The 17,385-nt window shown below is 41.2% G+C and overlaps 1 protein-coding gene across 15 annotated transcripts in view; it reads right to left on the reverse strand.

The window, feature by feature from the left end:
- The window catches only part of nbeaa (neurobeachin a), a 126,014-nt gene that overhangs the window by 59,946 nt on the left and 48,683 nt on the right, over window positions 1-17,385 (reverse strand). For all 15 annotated transcript variants that reach the window (XM_029120733.2, XM_034293514.1, XM_029120742.2 and 12 more), the window contains exons 5-11: window positions 16,818-16,913; window positions 16,539-16,660; window positions 7,025-7,151; window positions 6,218-6,337; window positions 4,349-4,495; window positions 1,531-1,587; window positions 271-411 (exon numbers count right to left, since the gene is read on the reverse strand). In XM_029120733.2, the coding sequence (XP_028976566.2) occupies window positions 271-411; window positions 1,531-1,587; window positions 4,349-4,495; window positions 6,218-6,337; window positions 7,025-7,151; window positions 16,539-16,660; window positions 16,818-16,913 (810 nt within the window). The remainder of the gene's footprint in view (window positions 1-270; window positions 412-1,530; window positions 1,588-4,348; window positions 4,496-6,217; window positions 6,338-7,024; window positions 7,152-16,538; window positions 16,661-16,817; window positions 16,914-17,385) is intronic.

Here is a 17,385-nt window from a genome sequence, read left to right on the forward strand (position 1 = left end):
GATAGAGGAAGAGAGACAGACTGAGGGGGGAGCGAGGGAAAGAGACCGACAAGGGGGGGAGAGAGTGGGATAAAGAGGGTGAGAAAGAGGTTAGGTGAGAAATATACAGTATGAGTTGTTTCAGACAAAGCTCTTCAGACACACACTGTACTACACACACACACACAATATATTACACACACATTGTACTACACACTGTACTACACACACACACACAATATATTACACACACATTGTACTACACATACACACACACACAAACACAATGACCTGTAGCATGAGGGCGTGTGGAGAATGTACGAAAATGGACGGGTTCTCTCTGGGCGACGACTCGAGACAGAGTTGGGCGTCGGTGGCCTTGGCGTTGTAGGTGAAGCAGATGGAGCTGGCTAGCTTCCCGTCATATAGGACCTGCAGCACACACACGCACGCACACACACATACACACACACGCATAGGACATTTCATCTAGCAGACACATTTTTCCAGACTGACTGTGAACCACAGCGAGGTTCCGCCATATAACAGAAGTTAACTTATCAGTTGCCGGTGGCTTTGCCTGAGCCATTCCATGACCCATTGTTTGTCGATCTTACACCATTGCATTATGGCCTAGGCTGAGTGTTCTGGATCATTCCCTTATTCCCACGAGGAAAGGCCTTCCTCATCCCCAGCCCACATTATCCTGCAGACAGATGCAGGTTTCCCTACAGGATATTCAGGATTCGTGGCTCCATCCATCATGCCCTCTGAGTAGAAAAGCACCCCCACAGCATGACACTGCTACATCAATCAAGTAATGGGGTGGGGGTGGGGTTCTTTCTGTTTTCATGTTGTTATTGTATGGGGTTCTTTCTGTTTTCATATTGTTATCGTTTGGAACTATTGACTGCCGCTATTTCTGCCAGGTGCCTTTTCATGTCAGTCACACTCAAATAAAGGCAAAATAAAAATGTGGTTAAATGCATAAAACACATATTACTTTTACTTCAGGCCACAAAGTTACGTATTCGTCTGCCACCTGCCTTGGGATATAATCCAAACAGGATTTGATGTGACCGGTTTTAAGTGGCTTTCTCCCAATAACTCCTTTTGGAGCATCAAGGTAATAGATAATGTGGGTAGTTTCTACAATAATGGCCGTGGAACCCCTTCCACGACAGCTCATTCAGATGAATTAATCTGAGATCATGCGGCAGTCTCATTTCACAAATGTGGGTTCACCTGATTGTGTCACATTTCATGGCAATTGGCTGCCCTACAGCTTTATGGTGTGTCATAGAAAACGGGCTGAATACCTACGCAATTAATATGTTAAGTTTTTTACTTGTTATTTAAATGTAATGGTTTTTTTCCCCGACATTTACATCATATAAATGTATCACATTTGAATTTATTTTATTTCCATATTGTAACATGAAATGTGCAAGTCCTCGGGGGTTTGGTAATCCAGCGTAAATGTAATTTTCTCAAAAACGTAATTGTGTTAGTGTTACAGTGGCTAGCCAGGTAAAAACAACAGCATCCTACCTGTTTATGGTGCTCTGCCAAGTGGATGTCACTCTCCGACTTAAACTTAAAGGTACTCTACATGGGAGCAGAGGAGAGGAGTGAGGGAGTAGGAAGAGGAGGTTGTAGAAGAGAAAAGGGGGGGACAGACAGAGAGTTGATTCCAGGTTGTAAACTCTATGACAGTATGGTACGCTCCCTGACAGGCCTCTAACACAGCGTAACACAATATGACCCGACTAAAGAAAAAAACCAAGAGACAGGAAGAAAACCATTCATGAATAATGGAATTAAATATAATGGAGTGTGTGCACTTCTGCATGTGTCTGAGGGTTTGTGTCTGTGTGCTCGCGTTTGTTTGTGGATGTGTTTGTGGATGTGTGCAAAAGACAGCCAGCACTACAAATGCATCTAACAATAGCAGGGAGAACAGTTTTGGAGGAAACCACATAGACACAAGCACACAAACACACAAAATATAAAACAGCTGCTAAGACCCCCCCTGCTGCCTCTCCAGGACAGCGGGCTCTATCTCCTCCCAGTGACGGTCTCCCCAGGTGCCTCAGTCAGCCGTGCTGCTCAGGAATGCCCCAGGCTTGTCACAGCCCTGGAGGCCCAGGACTACTCTAAAGCCTTTCATCTGGTAGATCATGAGCTGAGTACTGTGTACATATTGTGTGTGAAAATCCCTGAAGACCTCAGAGTGAAAAACAGACAGAAGAAGCACAGACAAACCTTACTAGCGTTCTTAATGCTTCCTCAGGTACTGACTGATGTTCTTACTTCCTCAGTAACTGACTGATGTTCTTACTTCCTCAGTAACTGACTGATGTTCTTACTTCCTCAGTAACTGACTGATGTTCTTACTTCCTCAGTAACTATCTGATGTTCTTATTTCATCAGTAACTGACTGATGTTCTTACTTCCTCAATAACTATCTGATGTTCTTACTTCCTCAGTAACTGACTGCAAATTCTTACTTCCTCAGTAACTGACTGATGTTCTTACATCCTCAGTAACTGACTGATATTCTTACTTCCTCAATACCTATCTGATGTTTTTACTACCTCAGCAACAGACTGATGTTCTTACTTCCTCAGTAACTGAATGATGTGCTTACTTCCTCAGTAACTGACTGAAAATTCTTACTTCCTCAATAACTGACTGATGTTCTTCCTACCTTAATTAATGGATGAAATGTTACTGACAAAGTTACTATCATTCTTACTTCTGAAGGTACAGGCATTCACTTTCTTAGTTACAATGTTTTTTACTTCCTTAGTCACTGATATTTAAGTCCTTTCCTTAGTTTCCGAGTAGTTGCTGACTGATGACAAAAGTGAAGCGACATGACAGTTCAAAAGACCAATTTGTCTGTTTATGTGTGTGTGTGCGTGTGTGTGTGTGTGTGTGTGCGTGTGTGTGTTTATGTGTGTGTGTGTGTGCGTGTGTGTGTTTATGTGTGTGTGCGTGTGTGTGTTTGTGTGTGTGTGCGTGTGTGTGTGTGTATGTGTGTGTGTGTGTGTGCATACAGTATGGGTTTGAATTGGGCTAGCTGTCTCTAGACAGCATGAGCCTTCTAATAATTGTAGTATTACTAGTTTAGAGACGTACCAGACTGTTTAAATAATGGCCTTATTCACACTTTACTTTTTACTTTTTAAGTTCTATAATGAAATATTGAGTTTTCAACGGTGAATGATACGCCTCATCTCTCTACGTTGACGTGACCTTTGAGCTGCAGCTCGACTCTCCCAACCCATCATAGTGTTCTCCAACAAAATGTGTGTTCATCTTGAACAGAGCAAAACAAACCACTGCAAACAGATTCAATGAATGAAAGACATTCCAGTTCTCTTGACTGTACACTTTAATGGCTTATTAGCATGTAATAAGACGTAAAGTAGTGGAAAGGTCAGACGGAGAGAATAATCACTTCAAAGAGAATGATTATCTGACATTATCATATCAATGTAGGCTGTTTTGTGTTGAATTATTCTCTTTTAATAAGGTCTGTGAAAGGCCTCTTACCCCTCTCACGAGACAAGACAATGGTACAAGTGTCTAGACACCCACACACACAAACTACACAAGTGTCTGGACACACACACCCAAACTATACAAGTGGTACTCTAGAGTAAAGCGTCACCAGCGCAGGAGAGCAAAACGACCCTCTGCCCCTCAATGACAAAGAGCCTCGCTTTGATGAAGCTCACACAGATCAATCTCACACACACACACGTCCTTGCAATTAAAAACACACACATCTACTGAGGGATTCCCAGTCTTTGAGTTTACAACTAACAAATAAGGACTGTCGTGTCTCCAGAACACGGGGAACATGGTGACAGACTGATACGTTATGTCTGTAGAACACAGAGAACATGAAGACAGACTGATAAGGTCTGTCTGTAGAATAGAGAGAACATGAAGACGGACTGATACGGTTTGTGTGTAGAACACAGAGAACATGAAGACGGATTGATACGGTATGTCTGTAGAACACAGAGGACATGGAGACAGACTGATACGGTCTGTCTGTAGAACACAGAGAACATGAAGACAGACTGATACGGTTTGTCTGTAGAACACAGAGAACATGAAGACAGACTGATACGGTCTGTCTGTAGAACACAGAGAACATGAAAACAGACTGATAAGGTCTGTCTCTCCCTAAAACATCTACCCTCTACCCCTTTTGCACACACACACACAAAAAATTCAGTTTTGAAAATCAATCTGCAATCAGTGACATGGAACACCATCCGTGTGTGTGTGTGCATGCATGAGCGTGTCAGTCAGTGACTGTGTGTGTGTAATGTAGCACGGCTTGGCCTACCTTGTAGCCAGGACCCAGTTGGTGTATGGCGAAGATCTGAGCGGGGTTCAGAGCCTCACTGAAAACGTAGATCGCTCCCAGCTGACCACAGAACACGCGGTTAGCATCCGCAGTCTCAGACGAACCCAGGAAACACTTGTCATAGCTCTGTTTGGGCGACAGAGGGGGGCATCGTGAGTACCTGGCCCCCGTGTCCGGCTGACAACATCAGATCTGTTCATCCAACGGTCTTTATTATAGACCAACTGTTAACACAAGCTGATTCACCTCTTTTCTGACCCTGTCTATCTCCCTTTATTCATTTCTTTATCCAGTATAAATCAATCTACTGACATGGGTAACAAAGAGTGAACATAGGTGGAAAAGTGTTGTTATCTACAAGTTATCTACAACATTTAAGTAATAACACCAAGACTGATAATATTAATAATACTAAAAAGAGTACTATTACTACTAATACAAAGAAACAGTACTACGTCTACTAATATTAAGAAACAGTACTACTACTACTAATATTACGGGTAATGATAATAAAAAAGAGTCACCAAAACCCTCCATAAGAAACACTACTACTACTACTACTACTACTAATATTAAGTTTAATGATAATAATAAGGACAGTCTCCAAAAATCTCCATAATAAACAGTATTACTACTACTAATACTAAGAAACAGTACTACTACTACTACAAATATTAAGAAACAGTACTACTACTACTACTAATATTAAGAAACAGTACTACTACTACTACTAATATTAAGAAACAGTACTATTACTACTAATATTAAGGGTAATGATAATAATAAATACAGTCACCAAAACCCGCCATAAGAAACAGTATCATTATTAGGAATATAAAGAAACAGTACTACTACTAATATTAAGAAACAGTACTACCTCTACAAATATTAAGAAACAGTACTAATACTACTAATATTAAGAAACAGTACTACTACTACTAATATTAAGGGTAATGATAACAATAAATACAGTCACCAAAACCCTCCATAAGAAACAGTACTATTACTACTAATTTAAAGAAACAGTACTACTACTACTAATATTAAGAAACAGTACTATTACTACTAATATCAAGGGTAATGAGGAAGACAGCTCAGTCTCTGGTTCCTCTGTGGCCCAATGATGGACCATCCATTCCTCAACAGGAAGGAGGAATGTATTCTCTCTCTCTGTCTCCCTCTTCTACCTCTCTTTTTCTCTCTTATATTCTATCAAACGCTCCTCTGGTTTACTCCTCTGCATCCTTGCTGTGACAAATCGGTTTCTAAAGAGAGGGAGGGCATTTGTTCAGATAACATCAAAACACGTGTTGCTTTCTGTTGTCAGAACTGGCACAGGTGTACACAAACCCAAACACACTCGCATACACAAACACACACACAATACACACATCACTGTTGTCAGGTGTTGTCAGCTTCTCTCAGGCATCACTAATCAACCAGCTCAGGAGCATCAAACGATCCCTGGGCCCGTACAGCCAACCAAGGAGTAGAGCTAATTCAGGAAGGAGCTGCTGTTCCAATACAAACCCTTGATCCTTCTAATCTGTCATGGCTGCACTGTCATGGCTGAGTTGGCTAGATATCCTCCTGTACCGAGAAACCTACTCAAGCTGAAGATCCCTAGTAGACAGCAACCATTCCTTTCTCCTGAAGTGTACACTTTACTATTAATGGAAATGTAAAAAACATTGGATTGGACCAGCAAAGGGTATTTGTGTACCACTGGAGGAAGGACAGAGAAGTGAAACCCAGAGACACGTGTCACATCCTGTCCCCGTCTTCACACATGACCGGAAAGGCACTGTTGTCGTGGTTATAGGAAAAAAGGGGTCCGGGAGTTCTTACGTCATTAGTGTTGACGTGCCAGGCCATGTCGCCGTAGGAGACCAGCTGACCATTGACATAGCAACGTATCTCACTGTTCCTCCAGCGGTTGTAGATGTGTACGATGCTGATCATGTACCACTGAAACACACAGGCAAACACAGGATGAGAGGGAGTGTGTGTGTGTGTGTGTGTGTGAGCAGGTATGTCTTTGCGTTAGAACGTACAGTTTACCACAGAGGTTGTGAGAAATATTATGAGCACTGTAACCAAAAGCAATTTTAGAGGATAGATGACAAGAAGGATGTGTGTGAAGGGGATGAAGTTGAAATAACAAGGACAAGGTTTTGGGTGAAGGGGATGAGGTCTAGATAACAAGGATATGGTTCCATGTGAAGTTCACTATATAGGGTCTGATGTAGTTCACTATATAGGGGAATAGGGTGGCCTGATGTATTTCACTATATAGGAAATAGGGTGGCCTGATGTAGTTCACTATATAGGGAATAGGGTGGCCTGATGTAGTTCACTATATAGGAAATAGGGTGGCCTGATGTAGTTCACTATATAGGGAATAGGGTGGCCTGATGAAGTTCACTATATAGGGAATAGGGTGGTCTGATGTAGTTCACTATATAGGGAATAGGGTGGTCAGATGTAGTTCACTATATAGGGAATAGGGTGGTCTGATGTAGTTCACTATATAGGGAATAGGGTGGTCTGATGTAGTTCACTATATATGGAATAGGGTGGTCTGATGTAGTTCACAATATAGGGAATAGTGTGCCATTTGATATCAAAAGGTGTGTGTGTGTATGTGTGTGTTACCTTGCGTGGTTGAAAGTCATACTTCACACAGTGTTGGAAACCTTTTCCCTTGGACTTCAGTGACGTCACAATTAGACAGTTCCCCACAAAGTGGGCAGAGTACCCAATACCTTTACTGGTCCTAAAGCTAGGGAGAGGGGAGAGAGAGAAAGGAGGAGTGTAGAAAGGAGGGGAGGAGAGAAAGAGGAAGGGAGAGCGAGGAGTGAGAGAGGAGTGGAGGGTAGACACAAACATTAAATTCATGATAAACCCCATGACACTTGATGTAATATCAGCACGCAGCTGAGCTCAAACCAAGTCCCTTTGTGTAATCAATTTACACCGAAAACATAAAACACATTCTCCTCCCCCAAAGCATTCAGACCACACATGAGGTCACGTCTTAAAAAGGCCAACAACATTTTTAGCCCCAGTCCCCCGTGTGGACTTTAAAGCACACTTCAAACAGTTCTAATTTCTCTGTAGAGCGTGGCATTCCAAGTGCGTAGCTATGTTATCTCCGTTTCCAGGGGCAGTGTAGTATAGAGACCAACGCCAGACCAGGGACTGGATTAACAGAGCTGGCTGGGTTAATGCTATATGGCCCTGGGTTATCAATCAGGACCATATAGCCTTAACCCAGCCAACTCTGGTTATGGAGGCCCACATCAGACCAGGAGCTGGTGTACCAGAGCTGGCTGGGTTTAGGCTACATTGTTTTTCAGTCAAGACGCAGCATGGCCTCCCTCTGTCTATCTGTTTCCTCCATCTTTCTCCCACTCACCTTCCACTTTCCCTCTCTCCTCTCTCTGTCCTCCTTCACCGTTTACTCCCTCTCTCATACCTCCCATACCGCCCCTCCCTCCCAACACTCTCTCTCCCCCCTTCCCTCTTTCCCCCCTCCTTCCTTCTCTCTGTTCCCACACAGCAGTGCTCTTTCGACTCCCAGAGAGCTCAGCTGTCACTATGACAACGGGTGGTTACCAGGGAGACGGGATTACAAGCTCTCTCTCACCATAGAGTGCGGCCAGGGCTCATCCCCTGTGATGATGTCATCTGGAGCAGGTAATGCTGGGATACGGAACACGGATCAACGTGAATAGTATAATAGAAGCTTTTACCAAGATTAAGATTTTACATGTTTAAAAATGTGTAGTACAAACTAGTCCAGGGTATTATAGGGTGGGAAGAATAGTACTGACTGGTATAGTACAAACTAGTCCGGGTTGGATTAGGTTTGGAAGAATAGTACTGCAAGTGTCCTAAATTAGTTTGAGGAGATTATTGATCAATGGAAACTGACCAGAGAAAGTTTAAATGGGGAATATGTCAGTCACTCTGGTACATTTTATAGTGTAGATGTGCACTGGAAATGTTTGCTTATATGTATTCAAATAGAAATTAAAAATATTGCACATGCCCCTTTAAACACACTTATAATTCTTCACTGAATCTATAGAGTAGTGATTAGAAACACTACTCTATATTGAACACATCCAGGGGCCAGCTCGGATTAAGGATCGGTGTTAGCCTGTACAGTGGATATAAAATGTCTACACACCCCTGTGAAAATGCCAGGTTTTTGTGATGTAAAAGAATTAATCATGTCAGAACTTTTTCCACTTTTAATGTGACCTATAATGTGAACAGGAGAAGGGTACAAAATAATTTCCAAACATTACATATACCATGGAACACAGTGAAGACAGTCATCATCAAGTGGAGAATATATGGCACAACAGAGAAGAAAACTGGCCAGGGACGCTTCCAAGAGGCCTAGATCAACATTAAAGGAACTGCAGGAATTTCTGGCAAGTAGTGGCGGTATGCTACATGTGACAACAATCTCACGTATTCTTCACATGAATGGGCTATGGGGTAGAGGGGCAAGACGGAAGCCTTTTCTTACAAAGAAAAACATCCAAACCCGGCTGAAGTTTAAAAAAACAAACATCAAGTCTGCCAAAAGCACGTGGGAAAATTTGTTATGGTCTGATGAAACCAAGGTTGAACTTTTTGGCCATAGTTTGGCGCAAAAACAACATTGCACATCACCCAAAGAACACCATACCCATAGTGGAGCATTGTGGTGGCATCATCATGCTTTGCGGCTGTCTGTCTTCAGCTGGAACCAAGGCCTTAGTCAAGGTGGAGGGAATTATGAACAGTTCCAAATACCAGGCAATTTCGGCACAAAACCTTCAGGCGTCCGTTAGAAAGCTGAAGATGAAGAGGAAGTTCACCTTTCAGCATGAAAATGACCTAAAGAACACATCCAAATCCACAAAAGCATGGCTTCATCAGAAGAAGATTAACATTTTGGAATGGCCCAGCCAGAACCCAGACCTGAATCCAATTGAACATCCGTGGGGTGATCTGAAGAGGGCTGTGCACAGGAGATGTCCTCGCAATCTGACAGATTTGGAGCGCTTTTGCAAAGAAGAGTGGGCAAGTATTGCCACATCAAGATGTGCCATGCTAATAGACTCCTACCCAAAAAGACTGAGTGTTATAATAAAACCGTAGGTGCTTCAACAAAGTATTAGTTATAGGGTGTGCACACTTGTGCAACCAGGTTATTGTGAGTTTTAAAATGTTTCCCCTCAAAGATTTCAGTTTGTTTTTCAATTGAATTGTTCACATTACAGATCACATTAAAGGTGGAAAAAGTTCTGACATGATTTATCTTGGTCTCATTCTTTTACATCAAGGGCACCTAGCATTTAAAAGGGGTTTGTAGACTTTTTATATCCACTGTATATCTCAGTTCCACATCCCGGTATGGCCAGTTTGTTTAAGATCCATTTTGACAACACGTTAGTTCCTCCCGAAGGGGGAAGGTAGCCTTTAGCGTCTTTCTGGCAAAGCACTGTAGGCTAGTTGGTCCATTATATTGCAGGTGTTCAGGCTGCCTAAGGCTGATGTGGGTCAGGGGTGCAGGTCAGGGGTGCAGGTCAGAGGTGATCTTAGTCTCTCGGTGAGTGTTCCAGTCTTTCAGAATGCTGTCATCAGAGAACTGCACTGACAGGTTCTACATATCCCCGCCAGGGCTGCAGAACAACAGACACCAGATCAGCAATATTTGAACGCAACACAAGACGTTATTTTCTCTCTGTTTATCAGGTCCACACTTACAATATTCAGGAAAGATTTGCATTTTAGTTGGGGGAACTGTCTGACCGTCCAATTTTTTTTGCCAAATACCTCTGAAATTAACACAAAACAAAAATGCTAAACCATGAGGCCAACATTTTGAGTCATGTGGCGGAAAGAACCAAAGAACAACACATTGGAAGAAATGGCAGACAGAATATGTAGGAAAGAGAAAAAGAAGAAAGAGAGCAAGTGAGAGAGATTGGAGTAGATGTAAAGAGAGAAGAGGAGGGAAGGGGAACAAAATGAAAAGAAGCAAAGCAGTTGTAACAAAATGAAAGGTCATAGCTAATGAAGCATTACCATGGCTAACGACTGCCAAAGACATTCACTCACCATGAGGACCCCAGAAGTCTGGCCAGAACAAATGCCCATTCATTAATGAACTTATCTGACATTTAACAGCAAATACAGTCGTTCATCCATTTAACTAGTGTTGTTGTACCATCTATCCAGATGGTTTTCATTCTCTCATTATTCCCTTCTGTATTATTTATTATTTATGAATCCCAAGTTCATTCACTTATTTCATGATTGAATCCATTCACTTTAGAGCAGAAATGTGGACTTGAGTCACATACAGTTAGACATAGACACAAATCAACATAATTTTGGCTCTGTACGCCACCAAAGTGGATTTGAAATGAAACAACCGAAATTAAATTGAAGTGCAGACTTTCAGCTTTAATTCAAGGGATTGAACAAAAATATTGTATGAAATGTTTAGGAATTGCAAAAATTGTCATATAGTCCCCTTATTTCAGGGGCTCAAATGTAATTGGACAAATTACCGCAATCATAAATAAAAATGTTCAGTTTTAATACTTTGTCGAGAAAACTTTGCAGGCAATGACTCCTTGAAGTCCGGAATGCATGGACATCAACAAACGTTGGGATTTCTCCTTTCTGATGCTTTGCCAGGCCTTTACTGCAGCCATCTTCAGTTGTTGTTTGTTTGTGGGTCTTTCTGCCTTAGGTTTTGTCTTCAGCAAGTGAAAATGAAATGCATGCTCGATGGGGTTGAGATCAGGTGATTGACTTGACCATTGCAGAATATTCCAGTTCTTTGCCTTAAAAACTCCCGGGCTGCTTTCCCAGTATGTTTAGGGTCATTGTCCATCTGTAAAATAAATCTGTACCATATATCTCAAGAATTACGTTCCCTGGGAACTACTGTAAAAACCGCGATTATGTTCTATGCCAAAATATCTAGTTATCATTACGTTGGTCATGAACGTTATATATTTAGAAAAATAAATCAAAGTGTATGGTAATAATCCAATAGTTTTGTAGGATTTTGCCTATCCAAATAAGGCAATTTATGTAGACCATCCCCACTCAAAATCCCCACTCAAGCCAAATCAGTTGTATTTAAAAGAATAATACAATACGAAAACCTGTATGGAGAGCGCTGCGTGTGGCCATTTAAAATGTGGATTGATATAAAAAGTTCTTGACCGACATAATCGCACTAGATATGATGGCATAGAACATAATCACGGTTTTTACAATAGTTTCCAGGAAATGTAATTCTTGAGATATACAGTAGGTAAAGTGCCACCCAATCAAGTTCGCTGAATTTGGCTAAATCTGAGCAGACAATATACCCCTTCAGAATTAATCCGGCTGCTTCTGTCTTCTGTCACATCATAAAAATAAACATTAGTGACATGCATGCCCATGTCATCACACTGCCTCCACCGTTTTACAGATGATTTGGTATGCTTCGGATCATGAGCCGCTCCAAGCCTTCTCTAAACTTTTTTTCTTCCCATCATTCTGGCACAGGTTGATCTTAGTTTAATCTGTTGATCTTAGTTTAAGAATGCTGTTCAAGAACTGGGCTGGCTTTTCTTAAATGTTTTTTTCGCAAAGTAAAATGTTGCCTTTCTGTTCTTGAGGCTTATGTACCTTGTGGTGAACCCTCTGTATTTGCTCTTGTGAAGTCTTGGATAAAGATATGTCTACCTCTTGGAGAGTGTTCTTCACTTGGCTGGATGTTGTGAATCGGTTTTGCTTTACCATGAAAAAGGTCTTACAATCATCCAACATTGCTGTCTTTTGTGGACATCCAGGCCTTTTTGTGTTGCAGAGCTAACCAGTGTGTTTCTCAGAATGTACCGAACTGTTGATTTGGCCACTCCTAATGTACCTGCTATCTGTCTGATGGATTTAATTTTTTGCAGACAAAGAATGGCCTTTTTAACTTGCATTGAGAGCTCCTTCGACAGCATGTTGTGGGATCACAGCAACAGCTTCCAGATGTGAATGCCACACCTGGAATCAACTCCAGAACTTTTACCTGCATAATTAATTAAGAAATAATGAAGGAATAGCCCACACCTGTCCAACAGCTTTTGAGGTAATTGTCTAATTAAGCAGTAATTCCTATGCGCTTCCTCCAATTTGTGAATACCCTCAAATTAAAGCAGAGAGAATGCACTTTAAGCCCATATTCATTATTTAACTGTAACTTGAATATATTTTGGTAAACAGCCAAAATAACAAAACTTGTGTCAGTGTCCTATTATTTCTGGACCAAACTGTATTTTGCGACTTGAGACTTTACTTGGTAAAAAGAGAAAACATTTGCAACTTGACTTTGACTTGATGCCTATGACTTGTGGCTTAACTTGGACTTGAGCTGTATGACTCGAGGGACTTTTCTTTTCCCAGCACCTTCCCCGCATCTTCTCTTATCTCTGTCTGCTCACGCTGGCCAACACTAAGAGACCTAGTGTTCAATGATTTCAACACACATCCATTGAGTGAGGGTGGGCGGGAAATAAGTTTGACTCCAGTTTAACTTTTTTCAAAGTCACTCAAACTAGACCCAGCGTTCAGCTGTCAACGTTAGGTCTTCAATTCGGACGTGATTGAGAACGCGCTGTTATGGCATCTGGATGGGTTCTGGAAATAGTTATATTTGGAATTGAGGACTATGTCGAGGTGAGGAGGAAAATGACAGCAGTGTGCAAAACCTGTAAAACTAAAATGACTGATGCGCCACAACGTCAAACTTTGTGAGACTCAGGTCCTGAAATCCTACAAAAACTGGTACAAATTACATTACGGCAGGCTGTGCCCATCTAGCTAGCTAACGTGTTAATGTCAGAATAAGATACTGTTAAAATAACATTGGCGAAATGAGGAGATGGGAAACCAAATTCTATTCAAGGAATTTCCTGGTGATTAGTTTAGCAACTGTCTGATTCATGGAGGGTTATACAGTATGTATCTCAATTCTCATTAACTGATGAAATTCTAATCTCCTTTCTTATTTCTTTAGGATCTCCTCATTTCTTTAGCTAAGAATTTCTGGTCATATCCTCGAGTTTATTAGAATGCAATGGCTCTCCCTAGAATTGTTGTTTTGTTTTTAACATCCTTAAATAGGCTTACCGATAAAACATATGTACATACATATACATATAATCTAAACACATGAAGACAATTGACAACATATAATTACATAAATGAAACCTACTGAATAATATTAGGTTCCAATCAGCTAATTCAAAAACTCAACAACAACAAAAGATATGATCATCATAAAACACAACTTTTCTTAACCACTGATGAATGAGGGACTTGTGACTTGACTCGATCGGAGCTGTGAAACTTGGAACATGACTTGAGACTTCCCCATTATTACTTGGGAATTGACTTGAGACTGGAAGGTTAAAACTTGAGACTCACTTGTGACTTGGTCCCATGTCTGCATTAGAGACACATTTATTGCCTACAAACATAACAAACCCAGTCTACAAATATATATATATATATATATATATATATATATATATATATATATATATATATATATATATATTATATATATATATATATATATATATATTATATATATATATATATATATATATATATATATATATATATATATATATATATATATATATATATATATATATATTATATTCATTCATTACACACAGACTGATATATTTCAAATGTTTATTTCTTTTAATTTTGATTATTATAATTGACAACTAATGAAAACCCCAAATGCAGTACCTCAGAAAATTAGAATATTGTGAAAAGGTTCAATATTGAAGACACCTGGTGCCACACTCTAATCAGCTAATTAACTCAAAACACCTGCAAATGCCTTTAAATGGTCTCTTAATCAAGTTCTGTAGGCTATACAATCATGGGGAAGACTGCTGACTTGACAGCTGTCCAAAAGACGACCATTGACACCTTGCACAAGGAGGGCAAGACACAAAAGGTAATTGCTAAAGAGGCTGGCTGTTCACAGAGCTCTGTGTCCAAGCACATTAATACAGAGGCGAAGGGAAGGAAAAGATGTGGTAGAAAAAAGTGTACAAGCAATAGGCATAACAGCACCCTGGAGAGGATTGTGAAACAAAACCATTCAAAAATGTGGGGGAGATTCACAAAGAGTGGACTGCAGCTGGAGTCAGTGCTTCAAGAACCACCACGCACAGACATATGCAAGACATGGGTTTCAGCTGTCGCATTCCTTGATCAAGCCACTCTTGAACAAGACACAGCGTCAGAAGAGTCTTGCCTGGGCTAAAGACAAAAAGGACTGGACTGCTGCTGAGTGGTCCAAAGTTATGTTCTCTGATGAAAGTTAATTTTGCATTTCCTTTGGAAATCAAGGTCCCAGAGTCTGGAGGAAGAGAGGAGAAGCACAGAATCCACGTTGCTTGAAGTCCAGTGTAAAGTTTCCACAGTCAGTGATGGTTTGGGGTGCCAGGTCATCTGCTGGTGTTGGTCCACTGTGTTTTCTGAGGTCCAAGGTCAACGCAGCCATCTACCAGGTTTTAGAGCACTTCATGCTTCCTGCTGCTGACCAACTTTATGGAGATGCAGATTTCATTTTCCAACAGGACTTGGCACCTGCACACAGTGCCAAAGCTACCAGTACCTGGTTTATGGACCATGGTATCCCTGTTCTTAATTGGCCAGCAAACTCGTCTGACATTAACCCTATAGAAAATCTATTGGGTATTGTGAAGAGGAAGATGCGATGCGCCAGCCCCAACAATGCAGAAGAGCTGAAGGCCACTATCAAAGCAACCTGGGCTCTCATAACACCTGAGCAGTGCCACAGACTGATCAAATCCATGCCACGCCACATTGCTGCAGTAATTCAGGCAAAAGGAGCCCCAACTAAGTATTGAGTGCTGTACATGCTCATACTTTTCATGTTCATACTTTTCAGTTGGCCAACATTTCTATTTCTATTTTTTGTATTGGTCTTAAGTAATATTCAAATTTTCAGAGATACTGAATTTGGGATTTTCCTTAGTTGTCAGTTATAATCATCACAATTAAAATAAATAAACATTTGAAATATATCAGTCATGTAATGAATAAATATAATATAAAAGTTTCACTTTTTGAATGGAATTACTGAAATAAATCAACTTTTTGATAATATTCTAATTTTATGACCAGCACCTGTACTAACTCTTAACACTGTCATTAAATATCAACACTATATTACTACTCAACAGTCATAAAATATCAACAGCCATCTATTAAAACAGTCATTCAATAGCAACACCATACTACTCTCAACACTGTCATTAAGTATCCCCACTCTGCTACTACTAAAACACTAATTCAATTTACACCATACTACCACTAAACAGTGATTAAATACCAACACTATAAAACTACTAAAACTGTGATTAAATATCAACACTATGATAACATTCTGACACCAAAATAATCTAACTTCTACTCTATTACAGTTAAACAACATGTGTTTAGGGGAACATATGACTGGTTCTACTAGACCAAATCTCAAAAGCCAATAAAACGTCAAAACCGCTTTTATCAGAATCAGAGAAGAAGAATTTATGGTTGATCTAAATTGGTACGGAGCTGAAGAGCAATTGGCTTGGTGTTTCTGTGTGTGTGATCAACGATCATGTGTACATGTGAGAACACACACAGACAGTAAAACCTGAAAATCTGTTCTGACAAGGCATTGTCCACAGATACGCTACGATAGGATTGATTGGGTTGAGGTTCATGGGTTTAAAATTAGGTTAGTTATATATTCTGTATTGGTTAGGTTTGGGCAGTCAGGTTGGGTTTAGGAAGAAGTCAGGTCAGGGTTAGGATGAGGTCTGGTCATTGTTAAGTTGAGGTCAGGTTAATGTTAGGATGATGTCCGGTTGAGGTTAGGATGATGTCCGGTTGAGGTTAGGATGAGGTCAGGGTTAAGATGAGGTCACGTCGGGGATAGTATGAGGTCAGGTCGGGGATAGGATGATGTCCGGTTGAGGTTAGGATGATGTCCGGTTGAGGTTAGGATGAGGTCAGGTCAGGGTTAAGATGAGGTCAGGTCGGGGATAGGATGAGGTCCGGTGGTAGTACCCACCAGTAGAGGTAGGGTTTGTCCTTGTCTACGTTGATGTTGTTGAGGGGATCCTGTCTGAACCAGGTGTTCAAGGTGAAACCGTTCTGGTAAGGCCACTTAGCAATGGGAGGCAACGCGATGGCCTAGGGGAGGGGACAGAGCACCACATCAGCGAATCACATCAAGGACACAACACAGTGGCAACAAATCACCGTCATAGACACAAATGTATCAAGGTACAATGAAAAAAAAAACATCTGATTGTGCGTATGTGCGTGTGCGTGTGTGCACCTATCTTACCGCTGCACTGCGACCGGGGAAGTTGAAGAAGGTGTCCGGACCGTGCCTCTGAGGCATCTGGTTCAACACCGACAACAACTTGATGGCATGTCTTGGCTGGAGTAGGAGAGAGGGATGAAACAGACAAGACAGAGGGGTGAAACAGGCAGGAGAGAGGAGAGAGGGAAAGGAGAGATATGAGAGACGGGGAGGAGTGATGGAGGAGACAAAGCAGTGGGAAAGAGAAAGGGATGTAGCCATGGGCAGAGGAAGGGGAGGAGGTGTTTGGTTAATCACAAAGTGGTGACATTCTTAATGATCAGAGACACTGAGGGAGAGTGGGAGGCAACCACAGTGTGACATCACAACTCTACTGGATCAATAAGACCATCACCTCTGACCGCTCTGGGTAACACATGATCAATACCACCACAACCCCTAACGAACCTGTCCCCAGAGAGGAGAGAGGGAGGGGAGGGATGGTTGAAGGAGCAGTAGAGGGATGAGGTGGACAGAGGGAGATTAAAGGGGATGATGTAGATGGAGCAGTAGAGGGATGAGGTGGAGACAGAGGGAGATTAAAGGGGAT

Source organism: Esox lucius, chromosome 7 (assembly GCF_011004845.1).
Source record: "Esox lucius isolate fEsoLuc1 chromosome 7, fEsoLuc1.pri, whole genome shotgun sequence".
NCBI classification, from domain to species: Eukaryota; Metazoa; Chordata; class Actinopteri; order Esociformes; family Esocidae; genus Esox; species Esox lucius.